Source organism: Pectinophora gossypiella, chromosome 9 (genome assembly GCF_024362695.1).
Source record: "Pectinophora gossypiella chromosome 9, ilPecGoss1.1, whole genome shotgun sequence".
NCBI classification, from domain to species: Eukaryota; Metazoa; Arthropoda; class Insecta; order Lepidoptera; family Gelechiidae; genus Pectinophora; species Pectinophora gossypiella.
In genome coordinates, this window is record NC_065412.1 from 14351164 (window position 1) to 14363480 (window position 12317).

General features: G+C 39.1%; 1 protein-coding gene across 1 annotated transcript in view; it reads right to left on the bottom strand.

Annotated features, from left to right (window-relative positions):
* Nucleotides 1-1544: 1544 nt before the first annotated feature.
* Nucleotides 1545-12317, bottom strand: part of LOC126369738 (serine protease nudel) — a 40896-nt gene continuing 30123 nt past the window's right edge. The window contains exons 20-23 of the mRNA XM_050014320.1: nt 11343-11540; nt 7441-7672; nt 2536-2664; nt 1545-1923 (exon numbers count right to left, since the gene is read on the bottom strand). Coding sequence (XP_049870277.1) covers nt 1608-1923; nt 2536-2664; nt 7441-7672; nt 11343-11540 — 875 coding nt within the window. The 3' untranslated portion in view covers nt 1545-1607. The remainder of the gene's footprint in view (nt 1924-2535; nt 2665-7440; nt 7673-11342; nt 11541-12317) is intronic.

Here is a 12317-nt window from a genome sequence, read left to right on the forward strand (position 1 = left end):
GATTTGAACGAAAAAATATTTTCAAATCAAATCAAATATACTTTATTGCACAGAACTAAATTACAACAATCAGGCATAACACATGAATACAGTACAATTTGGGCGGCCTTATTGCTATAGCAATTTCTTCCAGGCAACCACTACCAGGAAGCAAACATTTACCAAACTTGGATGCGGGATGGTGCGACAAGAAATAAATACCTAAAAGTAAACTAAATTTAATATAATAAATAATCTATACGTATGTGTGTATGGTGTTTTTCCACAGAAAATAATATAATTAACAACATTTTAGGACTGAATTACGCCTTCATTTTTCGTTTGGGGTAAACTGGTCTCATAGGACCATTCAGGCGAGTTGATTACAATGTTAATAAGTAACTTTATGATTCAAAACTTAATTGTTTATGGAAAATAATAAGTTGACTACAAAAAATATACAAAGTGTAAACTCGCCCGCAGGCTAGATGTTAAGTGGGCGATTTGCCACCTGACCCAATTCCAAAGCGTCCTAAGTAGCAATTCGGTAGGTGTTATAAAAAATGATCAGATACCTAAGCTAAACCTAGCTAACGTGTTAGATATTTATGTAAAACACCTATTTTACTCTTTTTACACTAGACAAAAATATATTTGTCTTATAATAGCAATGTATAGGTATCATAATTAACGTCTAGCGGTGACAATGGCCGACCTAACATGGAATTTGTATTTTTAATATTTTGATACTTGACTACCTACTGTGACTTAGATCTATAGACACTTTTTACCGCATATATGGTTATTATAAGCGTCTAATACTTATTTTTAGTTAATTTGGTTTCACTTTGAGTCAGACGATAAAAAAAACTTTACGACTGCATTAAAAAGTCTATTTATGTAGATTTCGTAAATTCCAAGAATACTTGGAAAAATCTTTTTTTCCAGTATTACAGGTTACAGTAGGCTCTGCACTCTCTGAATTATATCAAAGCAAACCAATAGCCGTTTGACGTCCATCTACGTAGATAGCATTCGTATCGTTTATTGGTCGAAGCGCTCGATATAATTCGCGCCGCGCACGGCGCGGTTATCATGCAGACCCAGCTGAATACTATAACATTTTTAATATCACAAAACAGCGCCACCTTACGAAATTGTCTTGAACTGCCATGAACATTACCAGCTTCGAGGTTTTACGAGCAATCAAGCTTTCTTGGTTGCGTAGGATCGTGGCGTGGTTCGTGGTACAAGGTTGTTCGCCAGATGGCAATACTGGAAATGGCAATAATTTTATGGAATGAAGCGTAGCAAAAGATTGTGCTGGAGGTTCTCAGAGGGATTAACCAATTTGCAAACGTTTCCATCTCTACAACTGCTGACGTCAAATTACTGGTACTAATGCTCTGGACGCAAATGTTTTATGATTTTTTATGCAACAGTACAAAATTGTGTACTTTTGTTTTCAGTTTTGGCTTTGAGTGCTCATGACTTCTGGAAGCAAAAATAATAAAACCTCAATTAAGTACTTACATTATTAACAAAATTTTATTGCCATAAAAACATAAATTAAAAACACAAATTTTCTTTTACTAGTAAATAAACTATTACTTAAATGTTATTCGTCATCAAAGACATTCTATGTAAACTGGATAGCAATTTTCAAGGGTGGTATCAAATATGCCTTTTGCTAACGGCTCATTGGTATTTCTGATGTCAACTTTGGTCTGGTTGTTGAGAGTAACTTCATGGAATGGATCTAGAGATATACTGTTGAAAGGAGGGGTCATCGACTTTGGTGCAGTCAGCTGTTTTGCATGGCCGCTGATGAACCCAAGTTGCCTGCAGATAGCTTCGAGTTCTGATTTCGTATGGTGCTGGGTGGGATAACATTTCGTGTGCCAAACGCCATGAGATCGGATTATCACCTCTCCTGTGCCGTACCTGTAAGAATTATAAAAATGCTATGTTATTGCCAGAATTTGTAGAAGTAAACCTATTCTAGACAGATATGATGAACCTTGTGGTAAAGTGATTAGCCCTTTACCCATATTAATCTTCAAATTTGAAACGCAATCGCTCTGTGGCTTTTGCGGTGACGTGACCTCGAAGATAAGCAGCTGAATGCGACTATATCCCACTTGGAATAATCAGAGATACATTCCATCGCAAGATGAACTCTACATCTACAATCTACATCTGACCATGATTTCTGTTAGGCCAAGTTTTTCAAGTTTATTTATTTCTGAACAATTTTTACATTGTGTCGAAAATTATACAAAAAAAAAACAATAACAATATATCAGTAATAAAATAATATGTACGAGAACAGTAAAAAATAATAATAATAATAAAAACAATCCAATAAAGTTAATAAAGTCACAAAAGCGTCACTATGTGAATAAAATTAATGACAAAAATGATTACCTAATTTCATTATGGCTACATGGTGTCAACTGAACGCGTTCTATTATTTTTTATTCGCTCGCAATCCAGCATAGAAGCAGCAGCCCATGCTGCTATTTATGGTTAGTCTTAACAAGGTAATGAACTTACGTGGTTCCTTCCGGAGCTCTAAGCGCCATGCAGGTTTTCTCATCATCTCCGTTGGGACAGTCGTTGACCCCGTCGCAGACCACGTCGGGAGCCACACACAGGTCTACAGTACTCGGATTGCTGGTGCATCTGTTAAAATTGTGAAGATGACATACGTGCAACATAAACGTTTATAAACAAAAACGTTACAAGCGTTAAACGTTTTTCGTTTATAATAAACGTTTCTTTCTTTCTTTCAACACACACAACGCACAACACATCATCATCATCATTATCATCAGCTCAATAACGTCCCCACTGCTGGGGCACGGGCCTTCCCTATGGATGGATAGGGAGATCGGGCCTTAAACCATCACGCGGGCCCAGTGCGGATTGATGGTTATTAACGACTGCTAATGCAGCCGGAACCAACGGCTTAACGTGCCTTCCGAAGCATGGACCCACCTTACAAATAAAAAATAAACCAGGGGTGAACGTGGGTTTATTTGACTGCCAAGCAAAGTTCAGTCGAATTGTATAATAATTGGATTCAATTTTGCTTGGCTGTCAAATACTTAAACCCACTTTCATCCCTGGTTTATTTTTTATTTGTAAGGTGGAAAGAGGCTTATAATCCAAACCCTCTCTCTATCATGGATAGTATACTACACTGTGGAAGAGAAGAAGTGAGGCATTTGCTTAGCAGTGGCACACGATAAGCTAAAAAAAACAATACATACATAATTTCACGCTTATTTACCACTGAGGTAAACAGAGGCTTTGGAATTCAATTTTCTCCGATCCTGACACAATTCTCTTGCTTCCTCCATTTATTTATTTATTTATTGCATGTCACATGGTATTACAGTTCTTATAAGTAAATAGTACAAACATGTGACACCCTGTAAGGGCACCGCATATTCGTCAAATATGAACAGCCTCCGTGGTCTAGTGGTTAGAGCGTTACGCTCACGATCTGGAGGTCCGGGTTCGATTCCCGATGGGGACATTGTCGAAATCACTGTGTGAGACTGTCCTTTGTTTGGTAAGGACTTTTCAGGCTTGAGTCACCTGATTGTCCGAAAAAGTAAGATGATTCCGTGCTTCGGAGGGCACGTTAAGCCGTTGGTCCCGGCTATTGGCCGTAAAAACACCTCCACCAACCCGCACTGGAGCAGCGTGGTGGAGTATGCTCCATACCCCCTCCGGTTGATTGAGGGGAGGCCTGTGCCCAGCAGTGGGACGTATATAGGCAGTTTATACGCACGTTGGTTCACAGTATTTAAATCGTGTGAAGATAAAAAAGAAATTTCCGACTCAGTGATGCCCGTGTGCATTATGCTTTAGAGAAACTATTCTTTTAAAAGCTAGATAAAAGCATTTACTTAGTAACCTAGTAGTAAGTGAACCATTATGTGACAATGTCGTATTGTATACGTTGCGTATAGGCAAGAACGCTGCAATTTGTTGGTTGATCTTTCTAGTTAGAAATCCACCATCATCTTTCTAGCGTTACCTCGTTTTTATAGGGTCCGCTTATTAAACCTATAAAACTATAATTAGGTACCTACTATGTGTGTCCGTCAATTTTTATTTTCTTTATTGTGTAATTTAGTAAAGTACCCCTTTTCAACCTTTTAGGTATGTTAACGAAATTACATCCGCGGAAAGTCACAAACAAACCAACATAACAAAACCATAACCAAAAACAAAACAAAACCCAAAACCACAACACCACAACACCACAACAAAAATTTTTAACAAAAAAAAAACCGACTTCAAACGCAAAACTAAAAAGCAATAAATAAATTTACTTCGCACAAAGTAATTAGTACGTATTTTCAATTAGTTAATTAATTTTATAAATTTGAAGCCGGTGCCAAGGAAATGCTACAACGAAGTACCGATTCTTATATTTTTCAATACTGATTGTTTTGTAATTTTTTGTTTGACATTGTTTTGTAATTGTTTTGATATAGGTATTAAACAATATTGTGTGTACATTGTAATTTGATATTGTAGTAGGGTTGTTGTAGCATTTACTTGGCACCGACTTCAGATTTATAAAATTAATTAACTAATTGAAAATACGTACTAATTACTTTGTGCGAAGTAAATTTATTTATTGCTTTTTAGTTTTGCGTTTGAAGTCGGTTTTTTTTTTGTTAAAAATTTTATTTTATTTTACGATTTTAAGTGATGGTTAGACTGAGCAAGGATGCAGACAGACAGATTTTCTGATTTATATTGATATATAATAATATATGATTAGTAGTGATCACAATTATTATTGATGAACATGTTTACACACACACACACACACACACACACACACTCACACACGCGCACACGCACACGAGCACACGCGCACGTACACACGCACACACACAGACACACGCACACACACACACACACACGCACACACACACACGCACACACACACACACACACACACACACACACACACACACATGTGGTTGTCAGTGGAAGCTGCTATCATACACACTCACGCACACATATAGATACAGTAGATTTCGCGTGGTTCGCTCGCTGCTAAAGCAGCTCGCGTGTCCTGTTTATTCGAAACTGTCCCTCTTCGTATGGCGGCCATCTTGTTTTTCCGCCATTTTGTTTTTTTTCACCGGCGACAGAATTTGACCAAGATTTAAATGGGTGTCGTGGAAACAAACAAAATCCAGGTGCAATAGGTTTGCCAGGCCGTAGGATGTCTCCCTGATTGGGAGCAGTTTTCAAAGATGACGTTCCGATCACACCCCTATACATCATTTTTAACCCCAAGACATTTTCTGGAAAAACAAAATTTTGTATGGCGGCCATCTTGTTTTTTCGCCATTTTGTATTTTTTTCACCGGCCATTAAATTCGACCAAGATTTAAATAGGTTTCGTGAAAGAAAAATTGGTTCAGGTGCGATAGTTTCGCCAGGCCGTAGGGTGTCACCCTGATGCGGAGTAGTTTTCGAAAATCGGGAAGTACTTCCATACTTAACATGACGATTCGATCACAACCCCGATATATATTTTATACCCCGAGACATTTTCTGAAAAAACAAAATTGTGTATGGCGGCCATCTTGTTTTTCCGCCATTTTGTTTTTTTTTCACGCGCTATGGAATTTGACTAAGATTTAAATAAGTGCTCTGAAAGAAATATTGGTTCACGTGCGATAGTTTTGCCAGGCCGTAGAGTATCTCTCTGATGCGGAGCAGTTTTTGGTGACCAGAAAGTATTTCCGTACTCTACATGACGTTTTGAGTAAGCGCCCCATACATTATTTTTACCCAAAGGGGCTTCTTCCAAAATCGACAAAATTTTGTATGGCGGCCATTTTTTTTTCCGCCATTTTGTTTTTTTGCACCGGCGTTTGGATTTGATCAAGATTTAAATACGTTTCGTGAAAGAAAAATTGCTCCAGGTTGTATAGTTTTGCCAGGCCATAGGGTGTCTCCCTGATGCTGACCAGTTTTCGAAGGTCGGGAAGTTTTCCCGAAGCCTAAAGAGCGATTTGATCAATATGACTTTACAAACGCACTAGTCGCTCCTACGATTTTTGAAAATTCTCCTCGATTTCTCTGGTCTTCCATCATCAGATCCTGACTTCCTTGACATGGGACCCCCTTGGGTATATCTCCTTTCAAACAAAAAAAGAATTATCAAAATCGGTTCATATACGACGAAGATATGCCCGAACAAACATAAAAAAAAAAAAAAAAATACGGTCGAATTGAGAACCTCCTCCTTTTTTGAAGTCGGTAAAAATACCATATAACAAAATACGTAAGGTAAGAATAATTCGTGCCGAAATCCAGGAATTTCATTTTATGTAATACTTTTAAAGGCAGAACCGACGTCTGTTACGCTTTATGTAAGGAGCAGACGCGATTTCGCGAGGGACAATATTGATTCAAATTCAAAATAAAATTAAATTCAATGTAATAAAACCATATTTATATGAAAGTAACTCAGGGTATCTGCGAGTTACCTTTTCACTCCTAAACTACTGGACCGATTTAGATGAAAATTGACACATAGATAGGAACCTAATTAGAGACATGAGTACTTTTTAAGGATAGATTTACATTTCGTTTAGGCCGGGTTTCCACTGACGCGAAGATGAGCGGAGAAGAGCGGAGATATTGTGTGGATTTGACCAATCACAGCGTTCGAGATAGCGCAAAACGAAAACGCTCTGTCACTCTCGTGAGAGGCATATAGGTGATTGGTCGATTCCTGCACATCTCCGCTCTCCTCCGCCCAGCTCCGCGTCAATGGAAATGCAGCTTTAAAGTAAACTATACATAGTTATTGAACTCGCTGTCGCATACTCTTTTCACCTATGTGCGGCCTTATGTTTACTTTAGACACGAAAGTAATATTGATGACTACATAAAAATGAAGACTTACTTATCTCCAAGTCAGTCTAAACATGAATTTTGTTCACTAAACCATGTTTTATGAGATTCTAAAACGAATTTATAGCAAACATTTTCTTTATTACATTAGTAAGCTAGAAACGAATAAAGAGAAAATTTAAATAGAAAATAAAATGTGATGTGTGTGTTACGATATGTGGTGTAATGGTTAACACGCTCGTCCTGGCTTGATAAGAACTATGGGTTCGAGACCCATCCAAATCAGATTTTTTTTGATTTAAAATTTCTCTTTGTTTCTTTAGGGAAAGGCGTACGGTTAAATGCTATAAAAATACTACAAATTAAAATTTGACGATTTTTTATTTATTGTAGAATCATTAAAACGAAAACCATCTTAGTAATTCATTATCTCGCGTCAGAGTACTGCGAGGCGGAAGACAAGAGGGAAACAACTGCCCTGTTTTTCCCTAAAAAACGTAGCATGAAGGATGCTACACCGACAAGAGTGTGGCTCTTAAACTTGTGATGACTTACTTGTAGTTCTTCTTAGCGAAGCATTTGCAGAACATCGGGTCCTCGTCGCTTCTGTCTTTGCAATGGAGCACACCATCGCACAACCTTGAAGGCTCCACCCTAGCCAGATAGTGGCTGCAGGACATTGTGGAGGGCTCATCAGTGCCATCACCACAGTCATCATTGCCGTCTCCGAATAATTCTTTGGCGACGCACTTCCCATTGTGGCACTTCAGTTGTCCTGTCGAACATTCTGGAAATAGAAGAATCAAATTAAACATTTCAACTTTTACGATATAAATTATAGGTCTGCAGTGTTGCAATTTTGTTTTTCTTTTTGACGTTACTTAGGGCTCAAACTGGATGACAGCGGCAGCGGCGCGGCGGCGATAGCGGCGCGGGGAGCGGCGCGGCGGCCGCTGTTCCGTTCTCGATGCCAGCGGCCAAATCGCGCGGTGTTGCGGCGGTATAGAGTTGTGTCTCAAATGAACGCGATATCGAAATCGCGACAACGCATTTTCGATTGTAGTTCTTTTGTTTATCCATTACTTACTGGGAAGTCCTATCCACGAACAACTGTTAAGTATGTACTTTCAGAAATAAATGACTTTTTATTTTTTATTTTATTTATTATTATTTGTTTCGTTCTATTTATTATGGGCAAAAGAAGATCTGATTGATTGAATGAACAAAGGAAACAAAAAGTGAGTTTCAAACGTAGAGACACCGCTCGACTAGAGCGCACCGCTCGTACCCCGCTCGCCGCGCCGCTGCTATCGAGAACACTTCAATATAAATCTTAGCATTTGAACGTGCCGCTCCCCGCACCGCCGCCGCCGCCGCGCCGCTGCCGCTGTCATCCAGTTTGAGGCCTTATTGTGGATTTGCTCATAATGGGGAGCGCTAAGGGCTACCCGGCACCAAGTTTATGACAACAGGCCTAAGAGTGCTCTGTTGGGCGCGAATCTCGACTCAGGGCGTTATAACATAAACAGCCAGCCTTTATACTCCCACTGTTGGGCACAGGCCTGCCCTCAATCCATCGAAGGGGATATGGAGCATACTCCACCAAGCTGCTCCAGCAGGTTGGTAGAGGTGTATTTTTTACGCCTAACTGCTAGGAACAGCGGCTTGACGTGACCTGCGAAGCACGGAATCATCTTACTTTTTCGTAGGTAATTCAACCCAGCAATATCCTTATCAAAGAAAGGATAGTCTTTCAAAGTAATTTCAACAATGTTTCCATTGAGAATCGAACCCAGAATTCGAAATCGTGAGCCTAACGCTCTAACTACTAGACCACGAAGATTGTTAGGGCTCAAGGTGTCTTGAGAGGATTTTATTTGAAAGAAGTAATCGACCCTTGTGGAATGTAACTGATATAACAACCACGTAGCATACATAACATAACATCACGTCTGTATCCCCAACTGGGTAAGCAGAATTGTATATTATATAAACCTACTCCTCGCTAGGTATTTTTCAGTCCCATGTAATAGGAGGCGAGCCTATTGCCATTAACCGGGCACAAATCCTGGAAACCACGTGGTATCAATTTATCTATGATCCAACCATGAATTCATACCCATAAAGTTGAATTCAGTGGTTTAGACAACCACATGGCAATAGAAAATATAACCAGATAGAAGTCCACGCAGACGGAAACGCGAGCAGGAAACTCGACGTTCTATAACAAACATATAATGTTCAAAACCGTTTTTTAATTTTAATATAACTCATATTCCTGTTAATTCTATTTTTAACCATCTCATAAATGATTATCACGTGCTCAGCAGTGAGAGAAGACATCGGAAGGAAACCAAGATTCCCGAGAGATGTTTGTGATTTAACCTGTCTTGATATTGGTAAAAAAACAGACCTGTCAAATCTTCAGGTAAAGTAAGCACCCCGTGAGAAACGGGATAACGCTAGGGAGATGATGAACCACCTGCCAACAATATCAAAAGAAAAATATATTTGAAACGAGAAAATCGTAAAGTGATTTATGCAATAAGTAACGTATGAATCCCGTGAGACGAAAATCACTTTATATTTCGCCTGATATTTGGTCTCACTAAGACACGAATTCACATGAAACACGAAAGGGGGGAGAATGTTATTATTCAAATGTGTACAGATGTAAACGTGAGATATTTTTATTGCGGCCTGTGGATTTTAAGGCCCATGACCGATTTTATCAGCCCTGGCAGCAGATAATTTTAGATCCAAAAAAGATCCTCAAAGAACTCGAAAAGAATGTACAAAATCATTGGATAAGCTAAAAATGAACCTACCGAACCTACGACTTCCAGATAGCCGAACGAATGAAGGTTTGATGAAAAGAAGGTTTTGTGTGCTGAAGCCAAAAGTAGAATAAAGTTGAATTATTCCTTCCGTGGTCTCTTCCTATCCCAACGGGACAAAGGCGTAATCTTACGTAAGTCTAAGATGCGCGCTTTTGTTATCTCTATCGAAGCAAATGGAATTCCATAGTCTCTGCTAACTTTATCATCATCATCATCAGCCCTTTAAAGTCCCCACTGCTGGGGCACGGGCCTTCCCTATGGATGGATAGCGAGATCGGGCCTTAAACCATCACGCGGGCCCAGTGCGAAATTGATGGTTATTTACGACTGCTAATGCAGCCGGGACCAACGGCTTAACGTGCCTTCCGAAGCACGGAGGAGATCGAGATGAAAACTTTTTTTTGTGGTCACCCATCCTATAACCGGCCTTTGCGAAAGTTGCTTAACTTCAACAATCGCACACCTGACTGAGAGCTAACTTTATAAATGTATGTATTTTTTATTATCTCTATCCAGAGGTAATTCTTTGACTCAGGTTCTTTGACCATCATTGAATATTTCCCTAAGTTACAAAAAGCTTTTTGATATTCCTAACATGTTTCGTATGTACTCGTAAATCGTGTAATACGTAAGAATATTGAAATTTACGCCTCCTGGGGATCATATTTTATTGAAGACCTCAATATTGTATAACGTTTTCTTGGAATTACTCACAGTTAATGAAATGAAAGAGAGGACATGTATGTATACTTTTGAGATAGAGTCGAGAGAGATCACTTGGGACATAGAGGGATGGACTTAGGGCTTTAGTCCAGCCGTGCGACACAAATTCTTTAGCATAGTATAAGCTCATGAATATATCCCAATTAGAGTAGTCAGAGGTACATTTATAACAAGATGAATGCTAAGTAGCCACGCCTCACCGAGCTTTCTTTTAGACCAACATGATAGGTGGGGAGCCGTATCGCCGTCTATAATGGTCGACTCAACTGTGTTAGTGAAAACTGCTCTTAAGATGAATGAATAACTCTATGGGGACGAGTACTGGCTGGCACTAGTCCCACTTTATTTTGTCAGCGATTACTTCCGTAGTAGGTATCGGGGTGTTCGTTGAAAATTGCAAATCACACACAGGAGTTCGGTACGACAACGATATAATAAACAAACACCATCACAATTACATATTAGTCACGTTAAACTAATTAAGTACGGTTACACAGGTAAGTACCAGGACAAAACACGAATAATAAAAATACAACAAGCAACATTTTTTTTTTGACGTGACTTATTGTAGATTTGCCGCAGATGGCATTAACTACTTGGCCGGACAAATGGGGAGCGCTGAAGGCTCTCACCGTTTAAGACAACAGTCTGAGAGGGAAAATATTTGAAAGAATTAATCGACCCTAGTGGGTCGATAGCGATAAGCGCTGAATGAGGGAAATCGTCGACCACGCCGGCGGGGTCGGTATCGGGGGTGCCGTAGTCGACCAGTTCCTGTTTCTTCAACGTTAAATTATAATATTTGCGCATACAAAATTAAGTGCGCTATGCAAACAAATGTCAAATAGCAAGATGAATTACTTCGATGTGGCCTGTTTAACCCCCAGTACTTACGACATCCTGCCTGGAATGGTTTCTTGCCACACAGCTCGTTCTTCATCTGACAAGCGTCTTCGAGTTCATCCCTCTGGTCTTCACAGTGCATTATCCCGTCGCAGACGTCAGCCATTGGGATGCACCTACCACGACCACACCGAACGCCGTCGCAGATAGATGCTGAGTGCATTTCTGACGACTCCGATCTTGCTTGCCCTGTTAAAAGACGATTTATTTTTTAAAATACAGGTCTTGCTCGCTCCTTATATAAGCTAAATATAAATAAATAGGTTAAATAGGTCCATGGGCCATGATCCGCGTTCCGGATCGTTTTTGGTTCAGCGCATTTCACTGGCTGTTCAACGTGGAAATGCGGCCAGTTTAATGGGTAGCTTTGAGCCGGAAGCGGTCCGGGGTGGGCTTCTTGGATTAGGTAGTTATGGACGAAGCCAATTGTGGTTTTGTTTTTGTATTTTGACGAAGCTTGTGCGGATTTTATTATGTATGAATTGAATATGCTTTCCCTTATTTTAATTTTTTTAATATGAATGTTGGTACTGACGAAGCCTGTGGTGGATTTACATTCTGTTTTTTTTATTATTTATGAATAAGTTATTATTGTGAGTGAAAAAAAAATCGAATAAATAAAATTATACAAAAATATATTATAATAAGGTATAAAAAGAAAAAAAAAAATAGGTCCCATTTATTTAAATGAAATCAATCAAAAGTGAGGAACCTGTGTGCATTAAAACTTTTCGAAAAGGTTTAAACGTGAAAAGGTAACAGACGGATAGAGTTACTTTCGTTAGTATAGATGTGTTGTATTCGAGACACAATACTTTAAAGATATATCCCATATATTTTACAACCGCCTACGCATACCCATAAAATACATCCCTGCCCATTATTAGTTGACTTTAGTAGACTTCATATCTTCCCCAGTCCTTTCAAGACACCTTGTGCTAAGGAACCTATAGAATAGAATAATAC